Source organism: Notothenia coriiceps, unplaced genomic scaffold, assembly GCF_000735185.1.
Source record: "Notothenia coriiceps isolate Sejong01 unplaced genomic scaffold, NC01 NC01_scaffold00003339, whole genome shotgun sequence".
NCBI classification, from domain to species: domain Eukaryota; kingdom Metazoa; phylum Chordata; class Actinopteri; order Perciformes; family Nototheniidae; genus Notothenia; species Notothenia coriiceps.
Window position 1 is genome coordinate 10,434 of NW_011336040.1, and position 21,559 is coordinate 31,992.

Below are 21,559 nucleotides of genomic sequence, written 5' to 3' on the forward strand. Positions count from 1 at the left end.
GCTTGCTACTGTGCCACTGACGGCCCGTCCACACAGCAGCTTTAAAAAAATCTTGAAAATCTTGGAGCTGGGCGTGTCTGAAAGCTTGGGAATCTTTTGCGAGCAACGCGACCAACAACCAATCACATGAATCTCCCGCCCCCGACATACAAAGCAATAGCAATGTTACAACGAAGTAAACTGGATATAAAATCCCCAAACAGGCGAAAACCTACCAGTTTCACCCACTGTCTCTGCCACCTCCCTCCATGCCTGGTTCCTCAGGTTTGTATCCCGGTAAGTTATAAGCGACTGGTCATAAAGAACCGGGTGATTTGCTACCGCAATAACTAATTTCTCCTCCATTTTCAGGAATATAGAAAATGAACTGCGGTCTGGCTCTCCCAGCTTGCACGCGGTTTGATTGGCTAGCGCTTGTACTGCCAGATTTGCATAAACGGGATTTGATTGGCTGACGCTTCCAGCTCAGCTTCATAGTTGAACATTGCTCAACTTTTGAATCCTGAAAATCCTGGAAATCCTGGAAATCTTCGCTTTGCTTCCCCACAATGCATTTTGGCGAAAAGCGAGGCAAAGTGACGTCACCCCATTCAAAGTCAATGGGCAGAGAAGTGTTGGAAACGTTGGAAGATCTTTTTAACGCTGCTGTGTGGACGGGCCGTTACTCCTTGTTTGCGAAGTTGAGAGATACTGCTTCCTCCATTTGCTCCAAAAGGCATCTGCAAGGAATTGAACCTGATGCCAGTGACGCTTGTACAGGTCTTTGGGGGTGAAATCCCCCGGAGGAGTTGAGAAGGTACCTTTCTTCTGTGTGAGTAGGGTAGCAAGGATCAGTACCAATGGATCTGGAGGATCGGTGGATATTGGACCCAACGTTCTTGCGTTCATGATGGCCGCTACTTCTGCCAAAAGAGTTGTAAGAGCCTCATGTCTCCACACGGGTGCTGTCAATGTTTGAAGGAACCTGGAGCTCCTTGCAGGCTCTGTGGAAATTGGTGCCTCTATCCGAGCGGATATGCTTCACTAGACCACGTATGGAAATGAACCATTTGAGGGGAGAGAGATGTTTAAGGTTATGTGATCGGTTGTCTGGACGATGTCGCCTCCCAGTTGTTGGCATCATCCTTTCGGAACCCTTGTTCCATGGTCTTTATGAAGACCTTGTCTTCAATCGAGGGAGCTATTTTGTTATCTTCCTTAGATCTTTGGAACACTGTACATCCAAGATGGTCTTCACCTTTGTCACAGGCGGTGTCATCACTGAAGTAGTTCTTTGTGGGGTCAGCTGACGTAAAGTCGCTGTATCTTTCTTTGATGAGGAGGCGATTCGGACAAGATTGAAAGAGAGATGGACGACCGTTCTCTAGCGTGCTTGTGAAGAGTGTTCACCATGGATGGCTTATGAACATTTCCCAAACAGACGTCTCCCACGATGACCCATCCTAGGTCGAGCCTCTGAGCATAGGGCCATTGATCTGTTCCCGCACTTTGTGTACTCTTATTATGTCCCTTCCAAAGAGAAGCAGTATTGGGGCTTGGTTGTCCATCTTAGGAATCTGAAGAGCTACAGATTTCAGGTATGCGTGGTGGAGCGCAGCTTCTGGAGTGGGGATTTCTGATCTGTTGTTAGGAATCTGGTTACACTCAATTAGCGTAGGGAGAGATAGACAAACCTGCCCATCGAGAGATTCGATTTGGAAATCACTCGCTCTTCTTCCAGCTGTCTCTACCACTCCTGCGCATGTCTTCAGTGAGTAAGGTGACTTGGGGCCTTGTATCTTGAAAAGATCAAAGAACTCTGGGCGAGCAAGTGATCTGTTACTTTGATCGTCAAGGATGGCATAAAGCTTTACTGCTTTGTCTGGATAACTTGAGTGGAAGACTCTAACAAGACATATCTTCGAACACGACCTGCCGCTCAGGTCTCCACCGCAGACGCTGGTACATAGGGCTGCAATGTCAGCAGGTGTACTTCCATCCTCCCCGCCATACCCTCTGGCAGGGTCAATGGCCTTTGCCTTCCAGGTTGGGGGTCCTGGATGTAGAGCTGTGTTGTGACTTTCACTTTCGCACTCGGAGCACTTGACGCTCGCTTTGCAGTTTCTGGCAATATGTGATGTTGAGGCGCAACATCTGTAACAGATCCGATTTTCCTTAAGAAAGGCCTTACGATCTTCAAGGGATTTCTCTCTAAATCTGCGACATTTTTGTAGAGGATGAGGCTTCCTATGGATAGGACACTGTCTGCCAGGCTCCTCAGTCATCTTTTGAGTCATCTCTGCATCGGAGGGGGAAGACACGTTGGTATTATGGACTGAAATAGTTGTTCTATTATTGCTTTGCTTGAAGGCAGGCGTTTCTGAGTAAGACAGGGTATTGTTGAACATGGTAAGATCAAAACTGGGGTCATTTCTTGTCATTGCTTGTTCGCAGACAAAGTCCACAAAGAAGGAAAATGGTGGAAATGGTACACCGTTTTGACGTTTGTATCTGGTGCCCTCACTTATCCATCTCTCTTGTAGGTTGTATGGTAACTTTTGTGCAATGGGGTTGACGCCACGTGAGGTATCTAGAAGGCGAGGCCCGGTAGATATCCCTCAGCCTTGGCAGAAAGAACCTCCATCAACAGATCGCCCAGCTCTCTCAACTTCTGAAATTCCTTGTTCCAACTTGGGGAACCCATCAAGTCTCTTGAAGAGTGAGCTCTCAATAGCTTCTGGTGATCCGTAACAGTGTTCCAGTCTTTCCCACACCATGGCTAGCCCTCTTTCAGGTTGGTTCACATTCACTGCTCTGATCCGCCTTGCATGACCAGCAGACTCATTTCCTAGCCATTTGACTAGCAGGTCCATCTCTTCGCTAGCCGATAAGTCTAGGCCTCTGACTGTGTTAAAAAACGAAGCTCGCCAGGCTCTAAAGCTTTCTGAACGATCGTCAAACTGTAACAATCCTGTGCTGACAAGTTTGCGGCGAGCAAAGAATCTCACAAAGTCTGTCATGCTCTGACTCTCCTTTGTGTTGCCAGCTAATGGAGTGCTGTGGTGTTGAGCTGGTGGACGGTTACGATCATTGAGTCCTCCTGTCCTCATCCATCCATGATTCTGTCCAACTTCAACTGAATATCTTCGTTCTGATCTATGTTCCAACTTGACCGACTGTTGAGCAGGGACATTAAACAGTAGAGGAGAGTTATTGTCATGCTCTTGGTTATAGAGTGCAGGGAAAATCCTATCCTGCTGTGGCATAGCACTTCCATATCCATGAAAGGGTTCCTTTTCTGGCATTGACTGAGGGCTGTAATCAATACAAATAGTGATATCTTATTCGTCTTGAAACTTATTTATCATAACGTTTATTAGCCAAAAGAATTGAGGTCTTTCAATGTCTGTTCTTAATTTAAAAGGGCATGGATTATTTAAAAATATACTTAGTTTTCAGGGTGAATTTACCAGATCTTTCCAGGGACTACAGAGGGAAAAAAGCCTCTTGGCTAACTGTGGTGAATTAACAGCATTGTTTATTAATGTGCAATGTCCCTGCTAAAAAAATAATACATACTTTAAAAAATAAGTATGTAAGAATGTATTAGCATGACAGAATTGTTTTTCTAAGATAATTAAATATTGTTTACATCAATACAACAGGAAATAAATACTGTATTTAGCGCCAAATCCGAAAGAAATACAAAGTATACTGTGGGGTTTGGATAATTCTACGCATTAAAACCAAACTGATGAGTGATATACCTGCTGTATCAGCACACACTAACATGCATCTGTCTGCACAAATACACTCCTTGGCGCATACAAGGCTATTAAACACTATTGAGCGTCCCATCTGAATCCATGAAAAGGCTATAATCATATTCAGGGTCATTGACATTCAGATAGGTAGCACGGCTGTTACTGTGGCGCAGCAGAAAGATATTTCACTCAAAATCTCCCCTTCCCCATTTCATCTGCTCCTTTTATTCCTCTCTCCATCTTCTCCTGACGTTAAAATGAATCACTTCTCCTCTAATCTTTTTGTCATTTCCTCCCTTTTCTGTCTTTATCTTTCTGTTTGGTGCAGGTTTTTAAAGTTCACTGGAAGGTGATTTGTTAATCCTCGAGGTGTGAGCTCCCAGCTTCAGAGTCGGAGCAAAGGATTAAAGTTAGAAATACTCACAGAAGATTATTTTATTCGTTTAACAACGTGTCAGAGCTTTACTCTGCCACCACTACCATGTTTTGGTTCTATCATCACCCTGTATGAGTCAGCTGGTCAGAGGTCTGTATTGCAGTTTTCTATATAGGGAATCAATTAGGTGAATAAATGTGTGTAACATAATATAATCAACAGCACGAAAAACTAACGCCTCAAAAATAACCATAAGTACCTCTATAAAATTCAACAAAATATAAAAATGTTAACCTTCTTGAAGTTAGCATTTATGCGAAACTGTACTCAGAACCGGCGGCAGACCTGAATCCATGGGGGGGGGGCATTTGATTGGGAGGTTGGGCCTAACGTACAATTATAAAACGGAAAAGTCAAATCAAGCAATCTGATTGGTTCTTAGCCGTGATATAATGAGCGTATGTCACGGGTAGGATTGTAGTTACTTTTACTTTCAAGTCATGTATCCCTCCGCGTCTGAGAAAAGCTACAACCGTTAAAACTGTTACATTACGTCCGTTACGAAACTAACTAACTAACAAAGCTTAAGATGGAAACATTTAAGGCTAACTTTGGCCTCCGGGGGGGGTCTTACTATGGAGGAGTGGATTGAGGAGTGCCTATCTCCAGAAAAAAAAAGCACCTAAAAGACGACATGCAGAGCTACGTGAAGAGCAGGTAGACCAACTGGAAAAGTACCACCATTCAAAAGCTTTCTGATGCGGGTCTTGAAACAAAGCAGAGAAATTATGACCGTTAGTGGCCACAGGTGCGAAAGCTGTCTCCAGAGCTACTGGAAGCCGAATCTCGGGGACCAGAGAAAGTGGAGCAATATTCTCCCCACGCCAAGCAACAGCCCTAGAACAACCTCAACCTATACAAGTAACCACGTAAGCCATTCTACTGATGCTGGACAGTTTTTCAGTGGGTGCACAATAAACGCTTAAATATAAGGTAGCGATGACAATCAGATTCACACACAGATTTAATTCAGAGACCTACGTTTATTCTGACAAAAAAAATGTAATAAAAAAATGTCAAAAATATAGTGGAAACGAAATATATTTATATTGGATGTACTGAGTATTTTTTATTGTATTCAATATTACATTCAAAAGTATTGTTTTGTGTTTTTCCGTTACCTGACATCAACGGCATGTATAATATTAGAATATTTTGATGTATCCAAGAAAATTCCTCATTTGTATAAACCTACTTGGTAATAAAACCAATTCTGGTTCTTACTCTGATTTATATTTAAGACTGTAAAAAATATAGTGTTTTACAAAATCAAACTTCAAGTTTTGACTTGACCTAGTTTGCAGTTGGGTATTTTTCTGAATATTTCCCATCACATCCTCTACTCACTTTGTGAAAACTTTGAACTGCATCCTACATATTTTTATTTGCACTGGTGCGCATTTCTTCTGCATCAGTGTTTTGAAATAAAGGACCCTGGGTGTTTCTCAATGTCGAGGACGCTTCCTTGGTAGGACATGTCTTCCGAGTCAGGTCCTTCAGAAGCGAGGCAGGAATCCTTCCTAGCCTCGGAAAACGAACAATGGTGGAACAGGCTAACAGGTGTGCAAGTGTGTGTCATATGCGAGGCCCCGCCTTAAATGGAGCGCGATTTCCGCCAAAGATTTTGGAAATTGGTCCGTGCGCAAAGCATTGTGGGGATTTTAAGACCGCGGAGGATACACATGTGCAGTCTCCCAATTTCCCGCAACAAAGGACGCTGGCCTCGGTAAAATTCCAAGGACCTGGACATTGGAACAGTCCTTTGGCGGGACTCGATGACGTAGCATCCTTGAAGTAGTGGCTCTGGAGGAGCCTTCCTCAACATTGAGAAACACCCTCTGTCTCTGCTCTCCCCAGAGGGATCAGGTACTCACGTCGTAGCCGTTGTTGCGGATTCCCCTCCGGGATCGCTCTCTCAGCACCAGCAGGTCCATCTCCGTCTCCACCGGGCTCGGGCAGCTCAGGGACTGCCGGCTCCAGTAGGTGGGCTCCCGTGGGTGGGAGTACCTGGATGAAGAGGTGTGAGGAAACACACTGTAACTACAGCTCAGGGCTGTACTGTAGATCTCATCTGCTGCATTTTAGTGGAGGTTCTGGAACATTTTCAGTTGAAACCTAAACCTGGGGGGATTGAACTCCCTTCACAATCACATTCATGATCGCACTAATCTGTCCATATTTAAAACACAAATCAAAACTCACCATTTCAAAGCTGCTTTGAATCTGTGACTAATATTTTAAAAATATTTTTTTAAATAATTGTTTGGGGAATTTGATCCTGTATATGTATAGTGTCTTCGAGCAGCGCTAATTAAACATGTACTATGTATATTATTGTTAGTATAATTATTTGTATTATTACTTTGTAATTATTGTTATTATTAAAAACTGTTGGGATACATTTTCTCAGTCTTACCATATTAATCAGTAGTTTGATTTAACAGAAATCAATGGACAGGTAATTTAAAAGTGGAAAGTGAGCTTCATTAAATTCCATTTTTACATAAAAACCTGAGTGGTGCTTAATGCTCTGGTGTTTCTGCACATCCCTGACGTCACTTGTCAATCATATGACTTCACACATCCACAGATTGAGAAGGCAAACAGCTGCTTTACATAGTCTGAACAGTAAGTATAACTGCAGGTAAAGGTTGTGTTAATTCAGTAACTGACACAAACAAACAAACACTTTTCTGTATGAACGTTAAAATATTAATGTGCTGACCAAATATCACCCCTCACTCAACTCACTCCTTATGTGTTGCTAAGCAACTATGCTCTACAGCTGCACACCGAAAGCAGTCTGTGGTTCCCAGTGGAAACCTTGTTAAGCACTTTATACTAACACTTCTTTAATAATGATGAAATTGAACAAAACTATGATATCTGATAGGGCTCATATATATGTATACTGTACTGTATGTCTACTGGGGGCAGCTGCAACAATGGCAAACATGATGTCTAGCCTTAAAACATTCTCAAAATTAGACTTTCAATCAAAACAGGGAGCGAAAATAATGAACGTTAATACCTGAGCTCAGTGTTGGAAGAAGTAATCAAATCCTTTACTAAAAGTAAAGTACTTTAAGTAAAGGTAAGTCAAAATACTCCACTGCAAGTAAATGTCACGATTTCAAAATGTACTCATTCTGCACAATGACCCGTTTCAGAATAATATAGAACAGAATCATTATCAGTTAAAGTTCTCATTACACAGAATGGATCTTTTCACAGTATATTATTATTATTATGGTTGATTGTTACTGTTGTTTACTGTATACATGTAGGACCAATTTAGTATTGTAGTGTGGCAATGTTGGAAAACTTAGATACTAGAAATACTGTGTAGATTAGTACTGTAGTACTGTACTGATTTATACAATATCTGCACATTGTGTGTTTGTATTTGTACAAAGTAACTTGTAACTGTGAGTGTTAAAATAAATGTAGTGGAATAGAAGTATAAAGTAGCATTAAATGAAAATACTTATGTCAAAAAGAACTTAGGTACAATACTTAAGTAAGTGTACTTAGTTACTTTGCACCAATGCCTGAAGTTAAGTATGAACAGAAAATATCAGCAATTTTAAAAGGGGTTCATATGTGTGTAATCTGGCTCTGACTCTAGATCAGGGGTCGGCAACCTTTTGGATATGAAGTGCCATTTAAAAAAAAATTTTTTATCAGCGTGCCAACGATCGATGATTATCAACGGGGGGGGGTTGAGGAGCTTGACGCTCGTCAACTATCAGCAGGAGGGCGGGGGAGCCTCGCTGCGGGGAAGCAGTGTGTGGACCTGTCAGCGCAACTTACATTTAACAAACACATTTAAATAATTGGTTTAAACGGCATAATAATAAGGACGATCGTCCGTTCTGTGATTCTCCAGAACACACAAGTTATGATATTAGGGTCCATGCAGAGTGAGATGAGATCCGCTGTCCCTGAGAGAAAGTTGAGAGGGTTGCGCTTGTGCATGTGTGTAGAGCGACAGTGAGAGAACCTATGGAGAGAACGTGTGTATGTTTCTAGAAGTGAAACGGGAAAGCAGAAAAACAGAGGTCTGTGATGTATTTTGTGAAACAGAAGAACAGCTAAATAAATGCAACGTCCTCCCAAGAAGAGCTCGCCTCTCTCCAGTCATTTAAGCTAAAGTGGGTTATTGAACCTGAAGCTTGTTGCTTCTGCCCTCCTCGACTACGGTCTGGGAGCCGACAGGAAAGTTCAACACACAGATGGCCAGTCCCCCCCTTTGTAGCATATTATTTCGATGAGAGATGAGCAGATCGCCACTGGGCTTTCAACTAAATAAACACAACCACGCAAAAACATTTGTACAACTCCTTATGGGTACTGCAATTAGTGAAGTGCTTTCCTCCGTGGTGAAACGATCAGCACTGCACCACGGAGGAAAGCGGCAGAAAGTCACCTGGAGATAAAGAGAGCGGGGCTGCGTTGCGTGCATGGCTTCCTTCTGCAGGTAACGGGGAGACGCGCTCTGGCGTTAAGGATCCGAAAATTAATTTAAATATTTTGCACACTTATTCCACTTATTCCTAGTGTGCCACTGGTTACGGTGCCGCGTGCCAGTGCCAGGGGTTGCCGACCCCTGCTCTAGATGATACTAGATACTACCCCCATTAACCCCCCCACTGCCTCACTGCAGGTCACTGCACCTTACCTCTTATGACACCCAGCGAACGAGGCCCTCTTCTCCTCAGCGGTCAGTGGCTCCTTGACCCCGTTGTCATGCCGACTGTGCCTGGCGTCGCGGTGACTGTAGCCGTGGCTGCCGGTCTCGGACAGAGAAAACTCTCCGTAGCCTTTCCTCCGGGCCTTCTGCCGCAGCTTGTTCCTGTAGTGCTCGATGTCCGACTTCTGCTTCAGCCCTGCGTGGTTCGCCTGCAGACAATCCATCAGAGGAGGAAAGGAAATTCATTTCCAATTGAGATTGTTTTTAATTTTTTTATGATGGACTGTTCCTCTGTTTTAAATGTGATACCAAACACTCCCTACAGCTCCATACTCACAGAATGTGTTACACCCTAACATGATATTTTCTGCTAATGCACACTCGATCAATCGCAACTGAACTGGAAACCAGAGAGGGCCCGAGGGAATGTTCTGGTCTTATGTTTATAGATTGAGGGATCATTTATCTTCAGCCTGTGTTATCTCTGTCTCAGCTGCAGAGAGGTGCAGAGAGAAATCGAGTAAAGAGGAAGGGAGGAAAAGAGTGAGAAGTGACTCTTTTGATTTACTTACCTGACATTCTATTGGCTTACACTCCAACAGTTTATAAGTGATAGTCTAAGGAGCGGGACATCACTGAGTGGTTGACCAATCACAACAGAGCCTGCCAGCTAACGAATCCAAGAGGTGCTGCAGCACAGGCAGTTTGAGACAAATAAAGAGCTTTTTGCACATTGAAATATGTTAACATGTCACAATAGAGGGACAACAATATGTCCTCTTTAATCCCTGGTGTGAGAGAGGTTGCCCTGGAGCAGTTGGAGGTTCTATAGGAATTATTATAATAAATGTGACAAATATGTATGCAGTATTAAAACCTTGACCTTGTAAGTCATTAAAAAATACTTGATGTTAATAGCCTAAGACAATTTTTAAACATTATTATTTATCAGGGCTTAAAATAACACACTATAACACAGGAGAGGCATACATTTAATGCATCATGATTCTGCCTTATACTGTCAACGCTGCAGGATCACCTCACAGCTGAGTATGATAGGCCTTGAGGGTGTGTGTGCATTATGGATATATGTGTGTGTGAGCAGACTCACCTCCCCATTGAGGACCACAGAGTCCTGGCTGTGGGAGGAGGAGGAGGGGTAGGAGTAGGTGGGCTGAGCAGTCATTGGTTTGATGGTGATGAGACGCAGGGAGCTGGAATGGTCTTCATAGGGGTCTGAGAGGAAGAGGAAAACAAATAGGTTAGACAGAAACATTACTTCCAGGAAGCTGAGATCAATTACGCATTCTGCCAATTCCCTGTAATTCAGATACAAATGTTGTTCAATCATCCGAGTATAATTGTGAAATTTAAAGTCCATGAAATGTCCAAAATAAACGTTATTCTGTGTTAATAAATCGCTTCATCACTTTCCACTGTTTCATTTGACATATCAACATCAATGATTCTTTCCATAAATACCCCCCAAATAACATGAAATGTGTGCCACTTTCCCGTGTTATTCCGCTCCGGTAGCGAAAAGCTTGCCAGCCATTAACCCAGCTGTGTGACGTCACACGTGGCAAACACCAGCCTCGTCTGGATTGTTTGTTTTGTATCCTTCCGCTATTTTCGCTCAACATATGTGTAACCGGACCTCGCTAAACTTTTTTTATCAAACAATTCATGATGGGGAAGCGATGTGTAGTTGTGAGCTGTGAATGTTTCCTGATTGCTATAAACATTGATCATGGGTGCTGGAAGATTGTTTACAAAACTCGGGTCAGAATTAAGTTACTACAGGTGTTATGCCAGCTTGAGCTAAATGTCACCAGAGTACAGTGAACTTGCCTAGTGTCTGAAATATATAAAAGTTGAAGTGAAATAAGTAAGGCCAAAAATGAATTACGTCTGAATATCTTTATTATTTTTACCACTTTTAATTATTTGTGGGCTCGCACATATACCAAAATAGACTAATGTACACTGCATTATTGCAGTGTACATTAGTCTATTTTGGTATATGTGCGAGCCCACAAATAATTAAAAGTGGTAAAAATAATAAAGATATTCAGACGTAATTCATTTTTGGCCTNCACTGCGTTACTATAGTTACTGCCCCAGCTACTAAACTGTAATGGAAACGCAGCATAAAGTGAGCCTGGCCTAACAAGGCCTAACAAGGCCCAACTATTCCGTACTAGGCCGAGCGAGGCCCTGCAATGGAAATGTGCCATAAGTCACTTCGGGTAAAAGCATCTAACAAGTGAAACTAAATGTATAACAATTTATTATTGCTGAAGCGGAAATAGGATAACACTGGTCAGGGTTCATACACTTTTTCACCAATGATTTTCAATGACTTTTCCATGACTTCTACATGACCTTTACCTAATTTTTCATGACCAAAAAAAAATTACTCTTTCTTACCACTGAAACATTTTTATTTTAACATGGTAAGCTGGAAAATAAGGTCTGCATATGAAACATGTTGTGCCTATCTAAAACAAATCAAATAGTAGGCTTACTAGCTCCTACAGACTAAAGCCACTGTAGACTAGAGGGCGTGATTGTAAAAATCTCTCACCAGCAAAATACCTCTACAGTTAAATGCCATTTTACATTTCATTACTAAACGATACAGTATGTATTATCGTTATAGTATTACTATTTCGGCGATTAGATAAAATATAAATTATATTTGATGCAACTTTGGTTACATTTCCATGACCTTTCCAACGCTTTGGGAAAGAAATTGTTTTCCATATGGTCCTTTTCAGAATAATATGCATGTAATAAATTATTTTATTACATGGCTTAGTTGAATACTCAATTCTGATTGGTCAATTCAGAACATGTGACACGTTGTTAATCCAGAACAGACAGACCACTGTCAAGGATTTATTGACCGTTGTTAAGGACGCTCACATCTGCACAAAGAAGTCCGTTCGATTTAACTGAAAAGCAAACTGCATGCATGCCGATCTAGATCCCTCAGCTTTGCGTCGGGCTCCTGATCAGCCTGTTTGTGTTCTTTTCCCCATAATGACCGCATCGCTGCACATTATCCCTTACATAACGCATTCATGTTTTTATCCACTCAATGTTATGCTTGGTAGAGGTAGTGTTTATAGTTTATATAGTATAATGCTAGGAAGCTTAACCTATAATAATACAACATACTTTATTAGTTCATTTATATTTTGTATTATTCCTATTTATCTGCAAAGTAAAACTGTAAATTGATGCGGTGGATTAAAAAGTACAACTATTTTCTCAAAAAATAATCAAGCAAAAGTATAAGTAAGTAGGGAAGTTCTAGTACCTTACATTTTGACTTATTTGACACATTTGTACAGCTTATTAAACAGATTTGCAGAAGTTCCTGCTACAGTGCGAGTCTGCAGGAGCACGTTTTGCCATGATGACACATCTTCTGTGTCTGTCAAGGGATGCTATTGGGCTGAGAAATACTTCTTCCCATTAACCTGCATCAGGAAAGAGACATCTGTAAATGAGCGTATATATAAATATATATATTTACAAGTTAAATGTATTACAAACTCTTGAATAGCATGTAAATCAGTAGGAGCTAAAAGTTGTAAAATGTTCTAAAAGCTGAATACAGAACAATCCCCCTCTAGTCCCCGCCTCCAGCGCTGTATCAAGTTCTCTGAATACATCAGTGACTCATAATCAGACTCACAAGGTGAGAGCGACACCAGCGTTTCTGTTTCAGCTGGTATAATGACAGTGCTGATTTGTTTTTAATAGCTCCTCAGAGTTTTTCTCACAGGTTTAACGATGAGTCATTTTGCTAACGCTCAAACCATATGCTGTGGGTTGTATGCATCGAAAAACACCTAATCTGACGGAACGCTGTCACAACTCTCCGAGAACTCTTCTGTGTTTCCTCAGTGATTCCAATCTAAAGTAACTTGATGCTGTGCTTATGTCTGCCATCTTTTAGCTCTCATCTCTATCTTACATTTTCAGCTATTCATACTCGAACAAAGTCAGATGAAAACACTGAAATACGAACACCTGAGATGTCTCTCTTGATTCAGTTATGATTGAAAAGACATGTGATGAGTGTGTGTTGTCACTGACGATGACTGACAGGAGCTAGCTGAGTCACGGCATGTACTGTATGAGTGTGTTTGTGCTCATGTGTACTTTATTAGATCTTAGTAATTATCCTTTGGGTAAAATATAATAGTGTAAGAGTGTGTGGTGTGTGTGGAGGGTGACCAATACTTGTTTATTACCAATGACAGTCTTTCTAGTGGTGGCAGACGTAAAGGAAATGATTCATCCATTTATGTGTTTGTCTGTCTATTAATCTCAGAGTTCTTCCATCACTTATAACTTTTTCTCTTTCATCTTTTATCCTTTCTGTATCGATGTATCTCTCTCTGAGCCCCCCTTTCCATATCTCCTCCATATCTCCCCCCCCCCTCACCATTGGTGCTCCTCTCCTTCCCGTTCCTGCTGCTGCTGCCGGTCGCCGTCCTCCGGGCTGAAGAGCTCTTGCTGGTGTTCAGCTTCGCGGAGCCGTTGCTCGACACCGAGCCGTCCTCCTCGCTTGGCAACGGCCTGTAGTATCCATGGCAACAGAGTGAGGCAAGAACAGGAAGGAGAGCTTGTGAGTCTCAGGGTGTACAGAAGCAGTGCAACATCTCAAGGCTAATACTGGAAACATATTGGAAAACTTTAAATGTTATAAAAGAAACCTGAAAAGGAGCATGATATAAAACTCAGTTAATGTAATTTGAGCATGTTTTCGTTATGTGTTTTCTTCCCTTTACTTTTTGTCATATGTCTTTTACTTCTTTTGTTATAGAGCTGCAACTAATAATTATATTCAGTATTGATTATTTTGCCTATTATTTTTTCAATTGGTTTGGTCTATAAAAGGTCAGTTTCACAAAGTGCAATGTGATGCTTAAAATTTCTTGTTTTGTCAGACCAAAGAAGTTTAATATGGTAGAAAAATAAAAAGACAAAAAGTGGGAAATCTCCATATTTGAGAGCCATTTTTTTGCACTTAAAGGTGTTATTTGCTTTTGATTATGTTTCTCTTGATTACCTAATTGATACGTTCATAGTTGTTGCACTAATATAACAAAATCACTAAATGTCTGTCAAATCCCGCCAGAAATTCTAGTGTGATCACAGAATTCTGATGCTATCAATGTTATTAGCATTCTGGCAGTAATAATCAAAATGTATTACAATGTTGGTTTTCATAACTTACTCATGTGTTTTGGAATGATAATAATTGTTTGGTTGAAGTTACAGGGTGGTGCAGGAATGAGTCCTGAAATCCTGAAACAAATTAGCCTTTTATCCATTTTGGTTCCCTCGTCTCGAAATCAAAGTTTTGCTGATGTGTTTTTGGTTAAATGCATGAAAGAAGGTCTAGGGTTAAGGCAAGCCAAGTGGATTTTCAGATTTTGTTCTATATAATACGCCGGTAAATACCTAACTCGTGAATCTCTGAAGCCTCTATGTGCCTTAAATAAGTATAACTAAACGCCATCATACCGAACATTCGCCGCCGTTAGCTTAGCGGTTGTGACCTTGATGTTATAGCCTAAGATTAGATTTTTTTTAATAAAGTGGTTTTGATATATGGAGATAATCATTCTGACAAAATGTATGTGTAAGCATCATACATTTGTCTCTGACACAAAGCTTATTTTGGAGCCTGTGAAATGCTAAGTTCTAGCTCAACCTACAAAAATAAGTCCTCACTGCACCACTCTATTGTGAGACATTTATTTGCTTTTCTATTTATACAACGATCCTATATGAGAGCATAGGAAATGAAAAAAATTAAAAGACAAGTGGAACAGCAACAACCCTGATATTGTTGGGCAGGTTGTTGAACAGCCAAGGGCTTTGATAGAAGCAGCTCAGTAGGAATGCATGCCAAATACACACACAAAGACACACACACAAACACACACACTTGACTGTTGAGGAGCCAATATACTGATGCAGAAACATGTATGAAGACATGTATGCTTTGTTCTTGCCTCAGGTAAACTAGGCACGTAACCACGTACAGGACACACACATGCACACACACACATGTTTGGCCTACAGGCATGTAAGCGGCAGCAGCAAAAACAACATACCAGGTGGTGTGAGATTCACAAATCAGCAACACCGGACATTACAGAGCCACGGGCGAGGATAAAACCCTCACTGTGCAAACACACACACACACACACACACACACACACACACACACACACACACACACACACACACACACACACACACACACACACACACACACACACACACACACACACACAGCAGCAGCAGCAGCGGTCAATGGCTGGCCGAGTCTCAGTCAAAGTCATGTGGAATTAGACAAAGAGTAGGAGGGTGGAGGGAAGAATACAGTGTGTGTGTTCCATATGAGCATGCGCAGGAAGGCCAAAAGAATGGATAATCATGCCGCTGGAAAGTAACGTTCATCTCCCGCCTCTCTTTGTGTGTTGTGCCTCGCACTCTGCAGCCCTCTGGAGAAGGCAGCAGTGAGCAGAATAAATGCTCCTGTCTTTCCACGTACCGCCGCGGTTAGCATTCAGCTCACACCTCTCTGTTTCCTCAGACAGGTGAATGGTTGTACAGCTGGAACAGTCGCTGCTGGTTCTAACATTGTTTGGCTTGTTTAACTCATATTGGGTCAAGGAAATACCACAGCTGATTTCCATCGTCTACAAATGTCTCACTGTTAGGCAATAATTCAAATAAGTCTTATTCTCTTTTTTTTTTTTTTAAGGTATGGTATTCTCAATATGTATGGATAGTATTTTAAGGTTTTTATGTGGTGTAACAGAGTCATGGACCGTATGATTTTTGGAAACCCAATTTAGATTATGTTAAGATAAGGTGTTAAAGCATAGTTGGATAATGGTTCATGTATAACAGCTTACTTATTTTACAATGTTTTAGTTACTATATATTCAACAATTCCATTCGAATGACGATTTACAATACAAGATTTCCGAACAACATTTATATTTAGGCAGGACTTGGTTGGACACACCCATCAGGGCGGATTAAGTGATACGTAGAAAAATGTTTAATATCTCTTTCCATAATGTTTTAAGATACTTACATTTACAATCTGAGCCTGTAAATGGCAAAAATAAACTTGTAGTGGATGTACATTGATAACATTGAATGCGCAATTGCTACAATATATTTAATGTAGTGAATTAGTCACAGAAAGCGGAGAAAATAGGGTGGAGGTTAAAAATAACCAAAGATACCCTTCAAATGAAAGGTGTAGAGAGTGAAGAGTTCACTGTATAGTCAGTAGGGGGTGATTTTGAACATACTAAATGTCTTTGCCTTATAGAGTGGCGAAGTCCCTCCCCTTCCGGGGGAGCTCCATGGGACCTTATTTCGAAAAAATTATGTATTGAAGTCAATGGAGAGAGAAAGATTATCTTTCGATCCCGTTTGAATTGTGCCACGAATTACACATATGATGTTTGTCAATTTAAAAGATAATTTTGCAAGTAAAAAAAAAAAATGTGTCGTAAAACTGTGAAGTAACACATTTGTTTGTGTGAAACGCTGAATGAACTACATCTCTGGTCTCGCGGAACAACACACGTCACCAAAATGGCCGTCACTACTGTCTTGTCAACAAAACGATTGCTACCCTGACTATCAACACAATGAAACACGTCCAGAAGAATATCATGCAAAGCTGCCTGCCTGCCTTCCTTTGATTCTCTCTGAACTGCCTGGTCTTTTTAATGTTTAATGTCAACCATTTGTGCAGATAGCATGAAGTAGAAAAGATCGGCGATCGCCGATGCTAGCGTGCTTAAATTGTGTATTATAGAATGATAACACCGGTGACAGTACTCTTCAAAGGGTTCACGAAATATGACTACTACTCTTACTGTTAACATTTTGGGTTACTTAATGTTACTTCATGTTAAGGCTAATATAAATGACAAGGCTGTGATGCTAACTAACGTGCTAGCTACTAGCTAGGACGCAGAGGGAGCAGAGCTTAGTTTTCCAAAACGACTTACACAAAACCCCGAATTTACGTACTTCTCCAGACCCAATTCCGTCGGTTCACCCTAAAAAGTCTAAGACAGATATATTAGCGGCCATTATTGGATTGAGCCACTTGAGACTCGGAGATACACGGATTTATTGCAAATTGCATTTGCGGTAGTATGGCTGGTAGCGGCGCAATCGAATCGGCGCAACGACTGGAACTACAAATATCGGATCTAATCTAAAAAAAATTATTTCACCAAACTACTATATACCTCTATAGAAGACTGTTTTACAATAACACATTCGTAGTATGCTAAACCCAGAGACTGTGTTTCGAATAAAACCCGACACTTACGATTCAAGATCGAGTGGATGTTTTTATTCAGGAGTGACGTGGTGAAGAATAACACCTCTGTAATAAAACGAAAAGCATAACATATGTTGCAGGATATACCTCGTATCCTTACTTTTTTTAATTTTTCTGTTCCACCCTTGTCGTTGTTGGGACTATAACAAACCGTCCAACCCAACTTCGGTTTCGCCGAAACTATCTTCGTCGAGTCATCCCTTACGTACGGTTTATGTGGTGTGTTTCTTCTAGTGTGTGTTTTGTGTGTGTGAACCTGACGAAACCCTCCTGGTATATGACTACGTGCTTTGTACATACTTCTGTTACATACGAAACAAGAACGGAGTCCATTCTGATCGTGCATTGGTCGCATGTCGCTGTTGGTCACTGTGGTGTGTGTACCAACCGGATTGTCCGTACATTCGCCGTCGTCGTTTTTGTTGTATGGTCCACCGACCACCTCTAAGGTTAGTTCGTTGTGGCCTGTTAATGTCTCCGGTGCCCGCTACCTATTTTGGGAGTGACACGTGTGTGTCGTGTGTGGTGTGTGTGTGTGTGTGTGTGTGTGTGGTGTGTGTGTGTGTGTGTGTGGTGTGTGTGTGTGTGTGTGTGTGGTGTGTGGGGGTGTGTGGTGCGTGTGTTCGTGTGTGTGTGTGGGGGTGTGTGTGTGTGTTGTGTCCGTCGTCGTCGTCCCGCCAGTTACCGACCCCCGGCCCTCAGAGGTCAGTTCAGTACACCTAACTGTTCCTCATCCTCCCACCCTCCCTTCCATTATGTCACCACACACAAAGGTATACTCGCGGCGTCCTCGCGGTTGTCTTACCTATTAGTAGCGCGACCTTTCATTCGAAAGTGAGAGGGCGGAGACGAAACCACACAAACACGGACGCGTGAACGGCGGAGACCTCTTCCGTCGTCGACTCGTCTTATTTACTAGGACCAGAAAGGTGCGATGGCGGCGCCAATCGTAATAGAGCTGGGAGAGACAAAAAGGAGTCTGCGTCACTATACCATACATGTCGACGCGTTGCTCAGCGACGAACCGAAGATGTACAACGAACAAATTGAGTATAACCCCAGTTCCTTTATGGTGTCGACTAGAAGGTAGCCAGACTGCTTTAGAGTAAATCCCGTTATTAAGTTTCATATCAGAATAAGAGAAAAACAAGAAAAAAAAATTTCAGACCCCGCATAAGAGTTATCGATACCTATCATAAAAAAAAAAAAAAAAAAAAAGAAAAAAAAAAAAAAAAAAAAAGAAAAAAAAAAAAAATCCAAAAAATACACCACGATTGGTCTCAGTACCCCCTGGCCATAACTAAAAACCTTGGGTTAAAGTCAATACCAAGTGCCTAACTTCCACAATTTCGGTATCAACCTATTACCAAGTACCATATTTGTCGAAATTGAAATAAAATGTACAAAATAAGAATATAAGTTGTATAAGATAAGCTTACCCTGCTAAATGTAATGTTCCTAAAGCTTGTTGATAAATAAAATCCCGTCGCTGGAACCAACCTGTGTGGGTAGTCCCGCGCTAAATTCACTATGCCACCTTTTACAATATTATAGAGAAACGGTATGACAAAATACTAATGACATATAAAAGTTAGACTCGGACATTTCGGTGACCGGTCTTCATCTGGTCAGTCACCTACGATGTACTAACTAATCGTACCACTATAGTCGAAACGCGTAGACGAGGTGATATCAAATTACGATCACTAATCAGGTGTCTTTCGCCCCCTTTTATCCACCTCCAATTTTTATTGGTATCCATGCAGAACGTCTTACCTTGCACACTCGCACTTCTCCAAAGTGTGATCATATTAGTCATCCCTTAATAATAACATGAATGAATATACACACATGACGTGAAGATTTCACCTAAAGGGAGAAAAGTGCACGTGTCTGTCCGAACCCAACACGATTTAGTCTGTTAGGTTACATACCTAATCTTGTCCAGGTATATCGTCGTTTCTAACTCCTCATTTTCTTTTTTGATTTCGACCTAAGGTGTATACAATAAAGTAAGTAACTTATCAGTATTATACATATACCTCGATTCATATTTATTGTTCACTAAAGCATTTGACACTTCATGTTGTAGATCGATACTACAATTGCGACTTATGTAATCGTAATACCAGGCGTCCTGTCGGCTGCAAGTAGTACCCTTGTGTTACCTGCACAAAGCACAAACAGTTTGTTACTTATACTAGTCTTCTAGATCTCTTTTCGCATTCCCTAACAGGTCAACTGAGTAGCGTAAACATCTCGTACGGACGACTTTGGAAAACTAAGTGAAGAGTACATGACAGTGGAGTCAGAATTGAAAGTTACATGGTAAATTTAGTTGGTAATACTTGATGTTATATCGATATCTTCGACATGCTTTCAGCCGAATGCGCTATCCCATCGCACTTAGTTTAACCCACAACTAACTTATATGTCACCGTTACTGCGATGAGAAGTTTCCTAAGTGCTTTGTCCAGTACTGATGATACAGTTGGGACAAGTGCTGGTAAAACACGAATAACAGTGATGACAATTAGATAGACTAAGCACAAGTGGTGTGCTAAGGACACTAGCACAGATGTCACTTGATCGAAATGATCGATACATCGAAAGATAACCAGTCAGTGAGTAGCGCAGAAAAGAAGCAAGCCCAGAGCCTTCTGGCCTTCGTGGTACACGACCAACTATTGTTTGGACAATGAGGATAGTCCGTGTGTCTAATAACATATCAAAGAATAGAATTTAGCATAGTATACAGAACTGACAAAGAACCGACAGAGATCCTCCTTTTCTCAACACCGAGTCTCGAAAGCTCCTTGAGACTTTAGAACAAAGGAAACATCAACGCAATAATATAAAGATGCAAATGTGGTTGATTGACACGTGACAAAACTGTACCTGAACATAAAAAAATGACTAACTGTTTACCGACACACACATATAGTACGCGTGTTAAGATTTCACTGGCCATAGATTTAACTACTGCAAGAGAGGAGTCTCAATGCTGTAAGTCACCGATGCTACCTAATTACGTACATTAAACAAATAAACCAGTCAGAAAAATGTCCACGAGTGTTCGCGACAAGCGTTACTGTGTATCACGTAATTACGTAAAATGAACCATAACCACACGTGAAATGCATTGGGTGTCTCCATGCTCATCCTGATCTCAACCACGGTTACAGATTGTGAAATTAAATCGGTTGAATGTCAGGGTACCTGGCCTTCGAAGTCACCCGCAATATAATGATTGCACTATAAAGTAACTTGTTTCCATTCAAATACGACACTCGAAGACACAATTGTATTTGATATGCCTGTATATAAACATCCTCTGACTGGTCTGAGAGATCTACTGCAGTCGAAACATTCGTAACCTTTGTACGAGTTGTGTAAAACCCTAATCCTGCAAGTAATGACAATTGCGAGACTAGCGGTATATAACGATTCACACGTGCACACAGTGTGCATGTGTGAATCCGTTTAAATACCGCGTAGTATCGCCAATGGTACTACTGATGACATAACACTTTTAACACACTCGAAAAGGTTGACTGCGATGTTTCCTGGAATCTCGACGACCAGTGTGGATGTTATATAAGACCATGTAAAATACCAACGTTTCTTTCGTCCCTCTTCTATTGGTTGATCAACTGGTTTATTTATATCTCCACCGCTTCAGTGCGGGTAGATGAAGGCCAGGTACCCTGGAATAAAAGCCTTTTTATTACATAACTTAACACACAAAATTGAATAGAATAGACATGAAGACACCCATGACAGGTGTGGTGTTACTGAGAATGTACAGATTATACACATTACACATAACATTTCGCGAAAACTCGTGGACATTTTCGCGAGAATATTATTTTGTTTACATCTAGTAATAAATAATCATAATAACTTCAGGTTACCTCTCTCTTTTGCATTAAGCTAGGGCAAACTTTAACACGGTACTTAATGTGTGTATACTAAACAGGTTAGAATTTTTATAAAGGTACAGTTTTTTCAGTGTCAAACAGCATTTTTGACAACTTTTATTTTATGCGTTGACCTTCCGATGTTTAGGGTCTCACGCATTCACTACAGTATTGACAAAAGGAGGAGGTGATTCCTATCGATTCTAGTCGCGTGTATATCTATCTAAGATTCTATTCTATGTGAAATTCGTTCTACCGGACACACGAATCATGGTCCAACAATAGTATGGTCGTTACCAGAACGAGCAAGAGAGCGAAGGGCAGACTACTTTCCTGGTACCTCACCGACCTAGT

The 21,559-nt window shown here is 41.2% G+C and overlaps 1 protein-coding gene across 1 annotated transcript in view; it reads right to left on the reverse strand.

Moving 5' to 3' along the window:
- Positions 1-6,030: 6,030 nt before the first annotated feature.
- The window catches only part of LOC104941377 (UPF0606 protein KIAA1549L-like), a 34,970-nt gene continuing 19,441 nt past the window's right edge, over positions 6,031-21,559 (reverse strand). Inside the window, exons 4-7 of the mRNA XM_010766469.1 lie at positions 13,335-13,468; positions 9,984-10,108; positions 8,861-9,081; positions 6,031-6,186 (exon numbers count right to left, since the gene is read on the reverse strand). Of these exons, the coding sequence (XP_010764771.1) occupies positions 6,042-6,186; positions 8,861-9,081; positions 9,984-10,108; positions 13,335-13,468 (625 nt within the window). The 3' untranslated portion in view covers positions 6,031-6,041. The remainder of the gene's footprint in view (positions 6,187-8,860; positions 9,082-9,983; positions 10,109-13,334; positions 13,469-21,559) is intronic.